The following is an 18,472-nucleotide window of genomic DNA, read 5'->3' as shown; positions in this document are numbered from 1 at the left end:
AATCCACATACAGAGATAAGTATACCGGTAGTCATTCATTCATTCATTCATTCATTCATACATACATCCGTACATACACCCCGACCAGCGGAATAACGCGGATAGGGGGTGTTCCACAAGAAAAAAAGCAATATCTGAATGATGACGGGAAAATATCAATACAATTTTGCGAGAAGCAAACAAGTTTTGTTCATTTACAGCGGCAAAGAGCACGTCAATATCATCAGGTGATGTTCATGTATCCCTAATGACCCTGTGTGTGTACCTCCGTTGCAGAATATAATCACCCAATGTCTGGGACTAAACTGCGCTACCTTTTCAAGTTTTGTGAGATCCTACGGTGATTATACCATAGATTGTAAATACAAATGTACGAATTTTCACACGCTTTTAAAAATCAGTGAGATTGCACCATGGAAATTCTGTCCTCGAAATCTGGGGTCACGATTTCAGATATAGTTATATTTGTATAGCAAGTCGTATTGCCGGCCACCATGTGAACACCGCTAAGAGAACACAACTACCCCGTGGTGCGGGTCAACACACCTGGTGCACCATTCGTCAACACACGTGCATATTCAAGCACGTACGCGTACTGCATCTGTCTGTCGTCCTTCCTATAGATGACATGTACAAATCGAGGCCCAGTCCCTCGTCCGGTGGCGCGTTCCAATTTTTCGAGAGTGCAAACAGGAGCTACTTTTCTCGGGGGTACTTTGGCGATCAATTACCCACCTTGATAGGCCAAACTGACGGTCTTGCCTTTAAACAACCCTTTAGAGAGTATACAAAAATGTTACGCATCCCCAAACTGGTTATGAGTGCTGCCTCCGTGCTTTTTTCCCGTTTTTTTCCCCTGCAGATGCCGAAAGCTTCCTTATAGGTCTCATAATCCAATCCCTGCCGATTCTCACACGAGGACTTCGAGTTGTTTGTTTTCTTCACTACCACTGGCTCTTATTTAATGCTCTCTGGTTTCTTCATTACACTTCTCCAAACACGCTGCTCATCTCAGCAACTTTCATTATTACCAATTGTAGATACCAACTTCGTATGGCAATTTACGACGCAGTGTAAAAACTAATTAAACTAATGATCATACGCACACTTCTTACCAAAAGAGCATTACGTCCTCGCTAATTCTCGCGACAGTTTCGTTTATATATATATATATGTGTGTGTGTGTGTGTGTGTTTGTTTGTGTGTGTGTGTGTGTGTGTGTGTGAGTGTGTGTTTTTGTGTGTGTTTGTGTTGGCATAGATGGACAGACAGATATAGCTACTATATTCACGTATGTGTGTGGTGTATTTTTAATAATCTGAATAGTCATTCTTTAATCATTTCATTTCTTGTTCCTTTTATCAGAAAAATATAATTATAGACATTTATGATAGTGAATGCTTTTAAAAGTTTAATTGCACTCTTTCATTTACATACGATAGGTGGTAAACGAGAATTTGTCGATAGTCACAATACTAATATGCACTAGACAAACAGTATTGAGCGTATTTGTGAGGCTTAACCGTGTCTTCGTTACGTTCCGCAGGTGAAGCATCCACACGGGAGGTAAGAATACCACGCATTAGCGAAAGATCGAAGACTTCACGTCCCCACAGGCAGTGCGAACATCGCAGGGAGAGAGAGAGAGAAAGAGAGAGACAGACGAATAGACAGACAGACAGACAGACAAGAGAGTTCCCATGAAACAACATTTTGCTCCTCTTTCACGCCTCAAATCCTGATTCAGTTAATGACTCCGGTGTCGCTTCTCCTCCGCCGCCTCTCCTTCCCTCCCCGATGTGACATCCCCGTGCGCAGAGTCCGTCTGCGCATCTACTCCTCGACAACGGAGCCCGAAACTTGAACTTATAAAAAAAAGGAAGAAGAAGAGGAAGAATCGTCTCGCGCGCTACGAGCGCTGAGTTGACTGGCAGTGTCTACGCCTCACGGAGTTTGGGCGAACGTCTCCACTCGCTCTTCCGATTCCGAACGCAATCTTTGCTGCTCCGAGTGATGTACTGCGGCGTTTCATTTATTCGGATTCGGATTGCACCACTGAATAAGTTGTCTTTCTGTAGGAGGTTTTCCGGTTATACATCCTCATGTTTTGGACCAAGACACCTGATGGACTTTTACTGAACTTTAAGTGAGAATGGTACAACGCACTTCAAATTCGGATATTTTTGGGGTGTTTATCTTTTTCTAACTTTTAGGACTGCGGAAAGGCTCAAGTCGATGCTATCGTGCTTGTTTCATTGGACGAACTTGGATTACTTGCATCATGTTCTTCTTTCTTTCCTTTTAGTGGGTTTTAAGCCGACAAATAGCTCCACAAAATGACGACTAATCGCAATGATTACAGAATACATTCATATTCAAACCAAAATGCCAATTAAATTTTTTTTGACTAATTGGCGGTAGATCAACACTTATAATAGTCTAAGGAGAGTACCAATATTTTGTTGGCGCAGACGTTAAAATCCAGTTCTAAGTTATGTGTGCAATTGAGCTAGAGTACTTGGCTTTTTAGATTGGAGGAAAGTAGTCACTTTTTTGGGAAGCATTTCAAGAAGGCACCATGGAAACCGGATTAGAGTCTCAGAATGCGAGCGTGTATACGGCTCCGGAATCTACCTTTCCCTACATTTACGTCTACAACTTCAATTACAGCGCGAAGAGCCTGGTCAGCGTTGAGTCCGTCATTTGCTGGAGCATCTTGGCGACGATCGTCATGGTGGTCGCCGCCTTCGGCAACATCATCGTCATCTGGATCGTTCTGACGAATCCGCGAATGAGGACGGTGACAAACTACTTCCTCCTGAACCTGGCGATAGCCGACACCATGATCGCTACCATCGATATGCCCTTGATGTTCACGTACATTGTGACGGACAATTGGCCGTTTGGCCGCGTGGGCTGCAAGATGGCCAAATTCCTGGCCAATCTCTCGGCGGTGGCCAGCATTCTCTCCCTTATGGCCGTCACGGTGGACCGATTTCGCGCCATTGTGCACCCGCTCCTGCCACGCCTGCCAAAGCGTGTTATAATCGGTTCCGTGATATCGATTTGGATCGTAGCCGGCGCGTGGACGAGCCCGCTGTTCCTGTTTGGTGGACTCTACAAGTTCGTCTACGTGGACGGCGTCGAACGCATCCAGTGCCACATCGTTTGGCCTCCCGACGGTCGACCTTTCGGAACCTACGATCTCGCGTGAGTATACATTGTATGTAGGGTAAAAACCAGCTTGGCCCCTTTTGTTTTCTAATTTAGTTGAATAAAACTACTAAGTTTGGCATAACCCGAGCACATAAACAATCACAGTGCTTACTGTGATGGTCAATATTACATTATTGTGACTGAGCGAGAAGCTCTGGGGGTCATAAACTACGTGTCTATGTATTTGTGCGTGAGAGTGTGTGTGTGTGTGGGTGTGGGTGTGTGTGTGTTTTGTTTTTAAATTTTGGCCGTGTGCAACAATAAAACAATAATTATGCACATTGTCATAAGTAATATTTAATTTGGATATGAAAATTTCATCTTGTCACATCTAATATTCATCCCTTATCGCCAGTTAATGACGTAAAATTAAACAACACAATGTGTCCGAATCTACTTAATTCATTCTTGAAGGAAAAAATGAAAAAAAAAAGATATTGAATAAATGTGTTGACAGGAAGAAAAAAAAGGCATGAAGGTACAAGTAGAAGACTCTTGAAGTCTTATTACCGTCTGAAAAGATTGCTCGTTAAATTCAGAACATCATGACATTTCTCTCGGCTCTGAGCTATAAATTTAGGCATGAAGTGAAGATAGTTATCGTCAGTCTGCCATCGCCAACAAGGAAAAGCGAAATTTGAAGATCAGCGGTAAAATCTTAAAAGGTTACGCGTCTCTCAGCGCTACCTGGCCAAAATCGTAATTTACCAGTAAAATGGAAGTTATCTAGGACTGAACGTGCGTTTAAATTCATAATGAAAGATGCAATCACATCGCCCATTGTTGATGTTGTGTTCGATGTTCGTTAATTTCTCGTTTCTAAGCCGTCGCTGGTGTGATGGCGTCATAGTGACGATTACAAGGACATTAATGGGGCGATGTGATGATTTGTTGGTGTATATCGGTACTAGTGTTTTAAGTTATCTAGTGTTTTAAGTTATGAAATGCTAGATGCACATTGGTTTGCAAGAATTTCTTTTAGAGATCTAAGCATACCATAAAATGCGTAATAAACCCTTAAGCATCTAAAACTTCCAAATGATAAAGGTGACGAGAGAGCGAAAGAGAGAGAAGGCAGTTTTGGACAAAGTTCATGTACAATTTTTCAAGTGTCAGTACCAGTGATAGTAATTATTTGAGTACTTTGCTCAAGAGTATGCCCTGGTATACTTGATCTGATAATAAACTATGAGCGTATTCATAAATCGCTTTTAACTCTTTGCTTCTCTGACAAACAATTCTTCTCCATCTCCCTTTAAAAATTCGGTCATCAAAATATCATCTTGTTTTCCCGGGAGGAAATAACGAAATTGAAATTTTAGTGTATTTAGTAAATTTTAATAAATTTAAGTATAATTTGGTATGTAATGCTGTTATTACTCTATGATGATTGTAAATGATACACTGGGATGATTTTTTTCTCTTTGTTTTGGCTATTGAATTAAACTGTCCACGAAGTTTTTCGTTCTTGAAGCTAGAACAGCTTCTAATGGCAAATCTAGTACCAAAATATAGATAAATGAGTCAATCAAAATCAATTGGGCCCTAATCGCCATAAGTCTCTTCGTATTTACATTCCTTTATGTAAATAGTGCTCTTTTTGAAACATTCGCATAAAAGAAAATAGATAGGGGACTACGTGCGCGCGCACACACACACACACACACACACACACGTACACCCACACACAAGAACACAAAAGCACAACAAAAACCCCAAACATAACAGCTTGTTTTTAGCTGAAGAAAAGCAGAAAGGGAAAAGACCCTGTTTAGAGGAATAAGGATAGAACAGTGCTCTTAGGGAAAACTTTTGCCCCAAAACAAAACAAAACAAAACAAAACAATCAAAGCCGATCCCGCCAATTCCCAACAACAACAACTGAGCTTCAAAGGCTTCTGCTGTATGTACCCTCGCAGTGCGCTTCAACGCAGCGTCAAATTTTCTAAAACGCTTTCTGTCCTGCAGGTATATGTGCGCTGCTCTCGCGATCAAAAATCGTGGGATAAGCAGTGATTACCCCTTAAAGGGGTCGGAAGATCGCGCGGGAGTTCCAGAGAGCGGAATAGTTACTTCGTTGAGAAGGAGGTGTTGCGTGGTCTCCACGCTCCCAGTGGATCCTACCTGCGAAGGAAAGGAAAAGAAAAGAAAAGAAAAGAACGACAAAATAAATGTGTGTGATATTGTGTAAATAAGCTCTACCCGTAGGGCACTGTGCAAAAAGGCGCGTCCATTCCTCTCGCATGAATAGCTTTATAGCATGATCAGTGAGACATCCACTCTCACGGTGTGTTTAGATCTGCATCACCGTGCAGTAAAGAAAGAAGAAAAAAAAGAGAGAAAAAGTGGGCGTGAATCCTCCGGGCAGATTATCTCATTTGACACGCTTCATTTACCTTAGCCATCATTTATTAGGCTTGATATCAAACCGGAACGCAAGGCCTTGTGTAAAAAAGGAAACTATAATGAACGATATCGCCCATTGCACGAAATTTTCTTGTTTGGTTCGTCCAATTAAAAAAAAAAATCCCTTTTGTTCCTCATGCGTTAGGATAATGATTCGATCAAGTCCAAAAGTAGTGTGTTTTTTGTGTTTGGTTGTCTTTTTTTTCAGTATTCAATGCTTTTCTAACATTTGATATTTTTTTTTAATCATGCATTCTTTGACTCCCTCAGACATATTCTATTTTTTGTGTGTTTTTATGTTATTGTTTTGTTTTGTTTTGTTTTTCACTCAGGTGAAAATCAAATCCAGGAAAAGTGGCTATCTTCAGCCCTCCTTTTAATTGCAAAATCAGTTCAGTTAATACTTAAAGAACTGACATGACTCAACAGATCACTCTCTTTTTTTTTACAGAAGGGTTTGTCAATAAATGTAGAAATACCTCTGCTGAACTGCTTTCCTAAATGGCTATTGGTTTAAAAGTTTAATAATTTTGATATATATATATATATATATATATATATATATATATATATATATATATTTGTACACACAGTTGTCAGCTTTTCTTCAGCTAGCTGAGTTTGTCTGTATGTACGAAAAGAAAAAGTACGTATCATCAGAATTGGTGGTGGCCCTCTTTTCGGTCAATTTCAGTTTCAAGCAATCTTCTGATGGTATCGGATCAGTTTTTTTTTTTTGTCCATAATTATCAGTTTAAAACTCAAATCATGCGATAAGAATATAAGATGAAAGTATTCACGGAGCAGACCCAGCAAAATATGCGGATTTTATTGTCTCTCTGGTTTCATACTGCTAAATACATCTTGATTCAAAGTCTAATTCAACAGGCACGTGACAGGGACAATACCATATGTAGTGAAAACTCTGAAGCAAGGAAAATGAGTTTCAATCGGAATGGATATATGAGGCGTTAGGGACCATGCAGTCACTTTTATCGGCTATGATGAATAATTTGTACCATGACACGTTGGTGCTGAGAGTTCGTACCAGTAAGATAATGATGACATATCTAATTATCATGATGATTACAATGAGAACAACGATAACTTATATAGAAAAGATATATATATATATATATATATATATATATATATATATATCTATCTATATATATATATGTATAGTGTGTATGTGTGTTTGTGTGTGTTCTCTTTAATGGTCATTTCAAACGACTGAAAGGTTTTGACGACAGGCCAGGTAAAAAGAGGAATGCGATGATAAAATTACAATATTATACCTTTGTTTCTCTTCCGTAGTCATGAAAGCATATCCAATCAAGATTAATAGATGTATCGCTCGTCGACATGGCATTTTACCGTGGAGACGAAATTAAGACCAAGGTCCTTCAAGCCTGCATGCATATATATATATATATATATATATATATATATATATATATATATAGTGTGTGTGTGTGTGTGTGTGTGTGTTCTCTTTAATGGTCATTTTGTAGACAGCACATTTCAAAACGACTGAAAGGTTTTGACGACAGGCCAGTTAAAAAGAGGAATGCGATGATAAAATTACAATATTATACCTTTGTTTCTGTTCCGTAGTCATGAAAGCATATCCAATCAAGATTAATAGATGTATCGCTCGTCGACATGGCATTTTACCGTGGAGACGAAATTAAGAACAAGGTCCCCAAAGGGACGCGCATCTGTCTCAGAATTATGGTGAAACCTGTACTCTAGATGGGCACAATGACATAATTTTCATTTCATTTTCATTTCATTTCATTTATTTCATTTCCAACAAAAATACAATTACAGCATAACATATTACATGTCATACATAGATATACGAAAGTTCATGTCATTACGCAGATATACGCAGTTCATGTCATTATAAAGAAAACTATTTGACACAGAGAGGGAATGCTCCATCCCAAAAGTGGACTTATAAGATATGCAAACAAATGTGTTTGAAAGGTGAGCTCTTTAAACTACATTCAGGCTTCTCAATAGAACTAAAAAAAAAAAGAATGTGAACATAAGTATGATGGTCATGAGCAAACATTTGATCAATCTGCACCAATGCTCTGAATTACATCATGTTGTGTGCTGGTCTCTGGTGTTTGTCTCCGTGTGTGTGTCCGTTTCTACGTCCCTGTCCTTGTTTCTATCTTTAACTCTCTAAGTCTCTGTATCTGTCTTTGTCCTTACCTCGGTTTTTCGGGTCCACGAGTCATACGGCCCATGAGTTATACAGCTCACGAGTCATACAGCCCGTGAGTTCGACACTAAGCTAACAAGATCCACGAGATCGACACATTAAGCCCCGTGTATATCTGTCGAACTCGTGGGCTGTTTTTACCTAGTGTCGAACTCGTGGGCTGTTTTTACCTAGTGTCGAACTCATGGGCTGTATGACTCATGAGCCGTATGACTCGTGGACTTGTTCTCAATGTCAAACTCGGTTTTTCATCCCCACTTGCTTTTTATGTTAAGTGTGCACGGTCACAAGATTTTCACTTCAAGAGGATGTGCCCCCAGCATTTACACATTGATTGAATGCTATCTAAACTTATGTATATTTGCAATTTGCTGGAAAACTGAAAAAAAAAAACGAAAAACTGAGATGTGTAACTGTAGGTGTCATTATGCTGTACAAGTACATTCACACTCTACTCAATGAACGTTCAATATTGAATGGTACAAAATGGGGGTGAAGATGGGAACCATTCAATACCTGTCATTGAATGAAAGTTAGGACGATGCACAAATAATGACGTATAGGTAGCGATGGGCCTTGATCTAGGTTTAGTTGTTTCGTGCTTTGTGGATTTGAATTTACTTATTCGCCCAGACAGGAAATGGCTAAGTAAATCTCAGGTTATTTGTCGCTAAGCTCAGTTGGAACATCTTGAAATGACCAGTGCTGATTTTGTTAATTATTTAAGTTCAAATAAGCCCTTGAATTCAAAACAGCGGTTGACGGAATGACATAGAATTACAATTGTATAAAAATTCTTCCACGTGCTTCATGGTGTCGCTAAGCTGACAAATGTATTCAATCACCACGAGCTGATAGAATTCCGCTGAGAAATACCTGTCCAGTTTATTTCAAAATATAACAGAAAATCCGAATTGTATAACAAATTGAAATTGTTACATTTGTCTCACTCAAGTCGTAGTGCGTCTCTAACTTTTTTCTTTCTCTTTCTTGAATATTTTCATGTGCGGTTTACGCACCTGAAAATAGTCGATTTGGTGTTACGTGACAAAGGTTCTTTTCCTTTTGCAAAAATAAAACAAACTGAAACCGAAACTGAAACCGAAACCGAAGCCGGGGTGCCGCAATGATTATTCTCTTGGGTTAGTCTCAGTCTCTCCTGTTATGGATACGAAGCGATTTATCATCATGTACTTCATACAACTGATGTTTTGATCTCAATGTGTCCCGGTTTGTGTCACAGTTATGATAGTTGCTCTGAAAAATGTGATCGTAGTCATAAATCAACCTGGCCGCTCGGTTGCATTTTAATATGGAAAGCCGTAAGAGCCAATCGCAAATGCATGAGAGCATGAATAGTTGACTTTTTTGAACATTGGATTGTAATTTCATCATTTATTCATTTATTTGTTGTGATAACACTGACACTTGTTTAAAAGGCTTGGCACGAGCAAGCCTTTTACGTATAGGACTACCACACTGTCATCACATTCACACACACAATGTCACACACACACACACACACACACACACACACACACACACACACACACATATTCACACATGCATACATACATACATACGACGTGCAGGCTACATAAAAATTGTGTATACAGATAGATAGATAATAGATACATACAACATACTACGTGTCGGCTACATATACAAATTGTGTATACAGATAGATAGATAATAGATAGATAGATGTATTTATGTAGACAGATAGCTATATATAGACATACTATACATGATCCACGCATACACATGGGCGTAAGTAATCACCTCGTTCGTTTCTTTGCCTTTATACAAAGAAAAGAAAACACTAACTGTTTTCACCTTCAAAGAGGAAAAGGAAAATAGACACCCGATTTCCGGCTCTTAGGAAGAGGAAAGACCTTTAGGGCGTCATCCAAGCTGCCGGGTTAATTGAGGTGTCTAGGATCGTTCAGTTTGTCATCAATAGCCACGGTCCTAGATAAACCTACTCGTAGGTTTGATGATTATATACCGCCTTCCTCTTTAAACGTCAATGCAATGACGTTCGTTAGCGCCGTCCTCTCGCATTTTTGCATTCCTTCATGATAGTACACGCTTGGAGTGTCACAGTGGCGCGATGGATAGAAGCAGTTTTTATCGAATTAGTGTTTAATCAAAATCATCGCCTTTTCTGCCTTATTATTCTGTTTCTGAAACAAAACAAAATGTATCTAACTTATCTGTTTTGACAATAATATTAATACGACCTTCTCTATCCAGGGTACCCTCTTCACTGTTGCCACTGTTCAGTAAAATTTATCAAAAACTATCATTTAATCCGCATTTCCCCTTATGGCTGGAAATAGCGTGTAAACATTATACATGTATATATGTATATATATATATATATATATATATATATATATATATATATATATATGTATATATGTATATATATATATACAATATTGTATTATATTTATATATGTATATGTTGTATAAGAACGGACAAGCAATAAAGGGGAGGTAGATGTAAGCTAATGGACGTAGAACTTTCGATTGTTGGAAATAGATACGGAGGTGGTTAGGCATATTATGAATAATCGAAAGTGACTGCATATGCCAGGAAGATGTCAGGTAGGTAGAAAATAGGTTCAGATAAACCTTTGATACGAAATGGTGGAAAGGACAGCTATAATCATAAATGGAGAATATCAAACTACATATGCCAAAGATAGATGGATAGATAGATAGATAGATAGATAGATAGATGATTATGATTTATAACCGGGTGGATTGTGATATTGGAAGAAAGTGGGACAAACAGAAAGAAAGAGATAGAAAACCCTAAGAGAATACTGTAAGTGTTGCGGCACCCCTGTTCGCAGACGAAAAAATCTTTTGGTCACTAAACACCAAATCGACTTTTTTCAGGTGGGTAAACCGCACATGAAAATATTCAAGAGCAGTATAGAGGACGTTGCGAGGGTGCTGATATTGAACAGTAGGCTGAGCTTTCAACAGTTATCGAACGCATTTCGTTCCCAAGTGGTTGAGATATATGCTCACCAAAAGTACTGAACGTTCGGAAAGGAAAACTCCGAAGACTTTAAGCCCACACAGTGGTCACAAAGTTAGATTCAAGCGGTCGACGCCCGGTTAGTGGCCTTTTCTTACTATCAGGATGCATGCGCTCTTAAGGAAGATTGGAAGGACCACTGGAAAATAAGGCGTTTACTGCTGAAGGCTTCTGGCCATAAAGGAGCAAACTTGGTTCCTTGTCAAGTACAATTATTTCAAAAAGATATCCGAGAAAGAAAAGCTTCGAAAAGATTGATATGACCCCCTCATATATTACAAATGCTAACTTTGTGTCGCAGGAGTTGGTTCTTCTGAATTCTGTACTTTTATGCGAAGCAACATTGAAGATTCCAGTCGTTTGCAAATATTGTGTTTTTGCATCTATCGCCTGATTCAAGGAATAAGTCGTTATCCCTTATACGTCTTCGACCTTGGTGTATATACACTCAATTGAAATTCGTTCCCAGCAACATCCGTGGATCAAAACCTTCTTCTTCTGCTGTGGAGTACATGACCGAGATATTACATCATTCAAGAAGAACTGGCATAAGTGCAGAGCATTAGATGTTCCAGTTTGTACAGCAAAGTTATATTGCCATAACCCTAACCCAAAGTATCAGTTACATTCTTGGTTTGATATTCGTAATAGGAAGATGGACTGTTCGTGAATTTGCCTGCGTTGACTAGAACTTCGCAGTTTACTCTCGCAGAGACGATTGTGTCTCTAACCATGGAGCTACAAACGAACGATATATACGCCTCTATCACTCTCCCCCTCTCCTTCTCTCTCTGTCTATCTGTCTGTCTCTCTAAATATGTATGTATATATGTATGTATATATTTATATGTGTTTGTGTATTCATATATTACATATATTGTGACGAACTCGCCTTCTCGTCGTGAATTAAGAGAGTGTATTTGACTGTCTGTACAAATGTCTCCGCGAGCCGTGTCAGGATGGCCGAGTAGGCGGGGTTCGTTTTGTTGCAGTTTACAACGATCCCTTTAAATTATTAAAACTACTAGTCTTTATGCTACCATGTATTATGTTGTGTCTCGCACCGTTACCAACTTCCTCAGGCGACGACTGGAACTTGGATTGGGCACAGGGCATATGCGACAAGTCACATTACCACTATTCCCGAAATCCAACGGCGACGACTGGAACTTGGATTGGGCACGGACTATGCGACAAGTCACATTACCAATATACCCGGAATCCAATGGCGGCGGCTGGAACTTGGATTGGGCACGGACTATGCGACAAGTCACATTACCATTATACCCGAAATCCAATGACTTGCTAGTTGGTCTTCTCAGGAACATGTACCACCACTCTCCAAGCTGTTGTACCGTGGTAGAACACTCAAGAAGACACAGTGAAGTCAGCATTACAGGAACACATGTACAGTTTATTACATATAGAAGCAAACAATAACAACACATTGGAAATGTATCATACACGGGCTACTTGTTGCGGACTATGTCACACAACGGCCACTTTATATGTCTCTCCTCCTATCGCGGAGTAAGGAGGCAATCCCGCACGGCCGTGAATATATCTAATAATAAATGTTTAAACTCATATGAGGCGCTACCACCTAAACGTTTGTCCAACGTTTCGATATACTATGATTATACTGTACATTTCTCTAATTGTGTTTCCAGTTTCTGTTATCCGTTATTTCGTGTCACAATACTCATGTTCAACTGTATGATTATAGGCATCTATCTATCATGGCAATATATTCATCCACTGATCTTCCTGATTATATATTTTCAGTGTTTATACATATATATATATATATATATATATATATATATGACTGAATTCACGCACACACACACACACACACACACACACACATATATATATATATATATATATATGACTGAATTCACATTATCCTACTTGTGACTGATTATATATTTTTCCTCTGGCTACCCTGTTCTCATCTTTAATGTTATCGCCGAGTTTGTCATTTCTCTCTACGGGTATTAGCTCCATCACTTTCACGATTTCTCTTGCCTGTTGCTTTCACGCACCACAAACAAGAAAATGAAAAAGTCTGTCCGATGGGTAGTCCAGTTTTGAAGGTGCATACCTCATCGAATATTGATGAACATTATTTCACCATTTTTCATCTATTTTGACGTGGAACAGTGACTACAGGAAAAACAAAAGGAAAAAACGAACCCCGGAGGATATAGAAGGGGAGAGATTCAGCCGATTAACTTGTAGGATTGAGGTCAGGGGGAAAACGGAAAATATGGATCAAAATCGTCTGGAAGGTTTTGGGTTCTTGCGGTACGCCCGGGTTTTTTAATCACGAAAAAAAAAAATCACTCTATCGCTGCCCAGAGCAACCATAGTGATGTACTGATATGTTTCGGTACAATATAGTCGTGTCTTCTCGGGTTGAGCTATGGCAAAGGATGAAGAAGAGCCGGGTATGTGAATTAGGCTTTCGGAGGGACACGGGAGAAGGGATAATATGAGCTTCATCACTCAGCACTACGCTTTGATTAATCAAAAATCGCTCGATGCTTCTTTCACTCCCTTTAGTTTTTTATTTCCTTTTCATTGGGATTTGAATATCACATGTCATAGGATGTGGTGTGCATGGGATAAGCGTTAGTCTGGGCCCTCTTGAAATATAATCTTTCGAGAAACAACAACAACAAAAAAGACCTATTTTGTTTTCGCATTGTTTTTCGTCGAGAAACGGAGGTAGTTCAAATCGTCGTTCATTTTCTACGTCAGCTGTGTTCCAGTCCAGCCGACACATACAATGACATAGAACAATTTTTATAGTGATGATAGTAGCAGTAGTGATAACAATGATGATAATAATGATGATGATTATAACAGCAATGATAATGCTTGTTATAATGATAATGACATGAGAAACAGTACCAATATGATTATAATGATAACTATACAATAATGATTGTAAGAATGGTCATTTCTTGGATAGACTGTTTTCTTTCTGTTCGAGCTGCCCCCTCACTTCGGTGGCACTGTGCGTTGAGCAATACCGACCTTGTGCAGTGCGACTGTTTATCGGGAACATTCAGGGGTGCAATAAGATATTTTTTATCAAGTGTCACCCTCTTTATATTAGTGAATAAGATCGCAACTGCTGATCTACAATATTGATATGATCTGCAACTGTTTATCGAGAACATTCAGGGGTGCGATGAAATATTTTTTAATGAAGTGTGACCCTCTGCATTTCTAGTGAATAAGATCACAACTGATGATATACAATTTTTAACAAGCATGTCGGAAAAGGAGCTAGTAGGATTCGAGTCTGTAATTTACTACTTTCTGGACAGCGATATTGCCACCAGGCTATCCCTGGTTGTCGGGAGTGACACGATGAACTTGGAACAAACACCCCGACTATGAATTCCGATATTGTCATGATAAAACAGTCAAAGGCAGACAAGGCTCATTGAATGAAAGAATGAATTTATTGATGCAAAGGGGAGAAGATGTGCTACAATAAGCTACGGTCACAAAGGTTCGTACGAACGATGCGTTCGTACGAATGACCTGTTCGTACGAATTCTGGAGTTACAGCCGCCAAACGAAGAGAGGGTTTAGTACGAAATTAAAAAAAAAAAAATCTTGGACAAGACCATCGACCGGGCTACGAACTTACGAACGGTCTACGAACGGTCTACGAACGCTGGTTTCGTACAGCTTTCTTAAGAAGATCTTGCGAAATTGTCTAAAAAGTCGTTCGTACGGCGTTCGTAGCAGTTCTTAATGGTATTCGTGACCGAGCCATTTTTATGAAGTGTCACCCATTGTATTTCTAGTGAATAAGATCGCAACTGTTGAAATACAATTTTCAATAGACATATCGGAAAAATGAATCAGTAGGTCAGTAGGATTCGGACAACAAAAAACTTGTTATTTTACAGAGCAGAGAATAAGACTCTTGCAGGTATGAAATTCAAAATGCCAAATCGCTATCCACTATCTGTGAGGATCATTGCCCCATCATTTTCTACACAACTACATGAATGCCATGGAAACCTATTGCCTTGTCTTTATACCAATAAAACATTGAAAGGGTGACGAGGCAAGAATAAACAAACAACATGTCCACATTCGAATGATGACCATTTATCACCAGGACTGCGAATATTAATGTAAGAATTAAATTGTTAAATCTGTGCTAGAAACAAAAGACACGTCATTGAATGCTTCAAATTGTGCAATATGCTTAAGAAAAAAAGTCTCAGAGATAATCAATGTATAAAGAAACGAACACGACTGACCATGCCAGTATCTAAAGGTCAATAAAAAAAGGAGAAAAAAACATCTGTATCCACAAAGAGTTCACCGTGGTGAGCCCACCTGGATTGGATGACCATCTCGAAAATGTCGCCTTCACCTCCTGTTCGCCATTGGTCCAGCGTTCCCTACATCTGTTCCCTACCACATGGTTGAAAGCGGTTGCGTTTCCTGTTTTCTAGCGAGGATCAATTCCCTCGCACGGCCGCATTAAAAACAAGAATCACTTCAATTATCGGCCCTGCATTTCTTTCCGTGCCCTTTTCCCTTTCTCCTTCTCCTTATCAATACCAATGCGCGGTAAACAGAGAAAAACAAAACACAACAGAGAGACAGACACACAGACAGACAGACAGACAGAGACAGACAGGTGGAAAGAAAGAAAGAAAGAAAGAAATACACAAAGGAGAAAAAAACAGAGCAAGAGATTTACGTGCAGACGAGAGAAAGCCAGAAAGACGCGTATATTCAAAACTGGGGAGGGAGACAGGCAGAAAGAACAATAGAGATAAAGAGAGAAAGAAATAGAGCAAGAAGAGCAGAGAGGCAAATAGAGAAAGAGAGAGAGAGAAAGAGGGAGAGAGAAAGGGAGGAGGCATTGAGGGTTCTTGGAAGACGACTCTTTATTCCCATAACACATCTCCTTTCAATCCGGACCACTCGGGGAAAAAAATAAAAACAAAAAACACAATCTCCTTACGCCAGCAGCGAGAGAAAAAAAAAAAGAGAAAAAGAAATATTAACAGAGCAAACTAAATGATCCAGGTGTCGTACCTATTGATTGCTATAATGTTTAATCAATATGATATTGGTCAAACGTTTAATGTGCGTGCCATTCCGATCTCCTCGAATTCAGCCATGCAAACTGTCATTGACCAACAAATATTTTTTTCTTTTCTTTCTTTCTCCGTGAACAGCTGAATCTACAAGGCGCGCCATCTATATTCTCTGTACGACTGCGATGGTGAAGTGGATGAAAAATGTGCCGCGCTACTCACTCGAGAAGCATGCCACTTGTTTCGATTAATCATTGATACTTGATACTAAGGAAACAAAGCGGAAAACTAACCAATGAAACATTCGACAAACTGATGAAGAGTATTCGGTTAGGTCGAGTAGTTTGAAAGTGTGAAAAAGATGAGCATTATACAGCTGCGTGGTTCAGACGTGTAGCATTTCAATGTTGCAATATTTTTGAAATAATATGCGTTAAAATGCGGTGGCTGAAAGGTCAGAAGCAATTGTAAAACACCTGTCAACGGGGACGATGTAAAGCCGGTATATCGTAGCTAGAATGTGATGGAAGTATTCTAAAAGCAAGTGAAGAAACAACCAAATGACTGGAAATCAGACACAAACACACACACACATACACAAATGAAAATTGTTTTCTGTGAGTACAATTATATGCTACTCACAGAGTCATATATTTTATCCGCATGGTTTTCTTTTTAAAGAGAGCATGCGAATTTGTTGAAATATGTCGAAAAATGCTCATCTCATTAGACTCTCGAAGACTGTTAGAAGTGTGTGTGTTGTAAAACGGAAGCGAATGAATTTCACGTTGAAAAATGGGATGTTACATCAATTGATGTCTGACAAGATGACATCGAAATTCTCATAAATGATAATTTTTTTTTGATGACTCCATGTATACGAAATAGTAATCATAAAATTCAGGATGCTTATACATGTATATGCCTGTGTCTATACTTTACGAAAACGGAGTTTTGAACACAGATAATCAGTCATGATCACATCTTTTTGCAGAATTCTTTAAATGAATATCTTAAAGGGATCGTACAGTTTTGGTAAGATAGTGAGAAACCTCTTATGAAATATGAAAGAGCATGTAATTCCAAGAGGGATTCAATGTTAGAAAATTGGTTTTGAATTGGCCGAGATATCGAAAACAGAGCAATTCTAGTAAAGTGTGGGACCCACCTTTTATTACGACTGTTTTGTTTTAATTTGTTTTTTGGATGTTTCAGCTATTCCAAGCCCTTTGAATTTGAATTCCTCTAAAATGGTATGCTCTGTTTCATAAGTGTTTTCTTGGTATCTCGCAAAAAAAGTTAAAGCCCAATTTTCATCTCCACCAATACTGTACCATCCCTTTAAGATTTTGTTTTCCAAAGATGTGTGGCTTGACTATCATGCTTAAAGCTCAGAATATACTCACACCAGAAAATGTTGTGTTGATTTTCATTTTTTTAACGATTTATAGTTGTAGCACATTACGCAAGATGGAAAATAAGGATGATTGATGAATACGGAAAGAAAAATAAGACAGAAACACACCCACAAATCATCCTACGAGGTGCTTTGTCGAAAGGAATTATGATGGCAGGTTTAAGAAAGTTTTTCTTTCTCTGTAATCATGATTTTAATCATTAAGACAAAGAGAGAGAGAGAGAGAGAGAAAGAAAGAGAAGAGGAAGCGAAAGTCGTATCAAAGTATACCTGGGCCCTGTCTTGTGGCAGAGGTGACATATAATTTAGTTTTGCCAGAAAATAATGTTTTTTATCTGTGCACCTTTTTCATTTTAGTTGAATCCCTTTTTTCCACATCCTACGAGTCTTTAACCATGTCCGAAAGATGTCAAAGGTTTAATTCTTCCTTGATTTTAACCTTCCTTTGAAATATGAAACTCTTAAATGTTCATTTGATTAACATAATCTCCAAATATTGATTCTTTTAATTTTTGCTGTCCTCAACCCTCCAAACTAAATTAGTTTTTGATCTGTTCACATTTAACCTGCTCAACTTTTCTCATTACTGACATTTAAATTGCATTTATAGACTGATTTTGTTTCACAGAAGTCAAGTATAGAATCATCAGCACGAGGCATATGTTCAAATTCAAATTCTCCAATTAAAACACTAAATCCTTCTGAGAGTGCAAGCTAGTAATAAAAATGAAGATAATGAAAGGGATGAAGGGAATATCATGAAAAATATATATATAGATAGAGGGATAAAGGATGGAATTAGAGGTAGATAGATAGATACATAGATAGATAGATAGAAAGATAGACAGAACGATAGATACATGGATAAGATAGAAAGTTAGAAAGAAAGAAAATAAGAAAGAAAGAAAGAAAGATAGATAGATAGATAGATAGATAGATAGGGAAATAGACAGTGAGTGTATGAGAGAGAGATAAAGAGGGATAGACAGTGATAGAGAGGAGTGGAGAGATGTGGTGGTTGATTATTTGGTAGTGAGGGGAAGAGAATAAGGAAT

The 18,472-nt window shown here is 38.7% G+C and overlaps 2 protein-coding genes across 2 annotated transcripts in view; both read left to right on the top strand.

Moving 5' to 3' along the window:
* The first annotated feature begins 2,578 nt into the window (after positions 1-2,578).
* LOC139736673 (tachykinin-like peptides receptor 99D) lies at positions 2,579-3,214 on the top strand. Its single transcript, XM_071647420.1, has one exon. It carries the CDS (start codon positions 2,579-2,581, stop codon positions 3,212-3,214), a length of 636 nt encoding a protein of 211 aa, XP_071503521.1.
* The window catches only part of LOC139736674 (tachykinin-like peptides receptor 99D), a 73,575-nt gene continuing 58,247 nt past the window's right edge, over positions 3,145-18,472 (top strand). The window contains exon 1 of the mRNA XM_071647423.1: positions 3,145-3,210. The gene's annotated coding sequence lies outside the window, so the exon portion shown is untranslated. The remainder of the gene's footprint in view (positions 3,211-18,472) is intronic.

Source organism: Diadema antillarum, unplaced genomic scaffold (genome assembly GCF_040938485.1).
Source record: "Diadema antillarum isolate AM-2024a unplaced genomic scaffold, OU_Dant_1.0 seq00000661_RagTag, whole genome shotgun sequence".
Classification (NCBI taxonomy): Eukaryota; Metazoa; Echinodermata; class Echinoidea; order Diadematoida; family Diadematidae; genus Diadema; species Diadema antillarum.
Note: the sequence above shows the minus strand (reverse complement) of the source record. Positions and strands in the feature narration are given on the sequence as shown.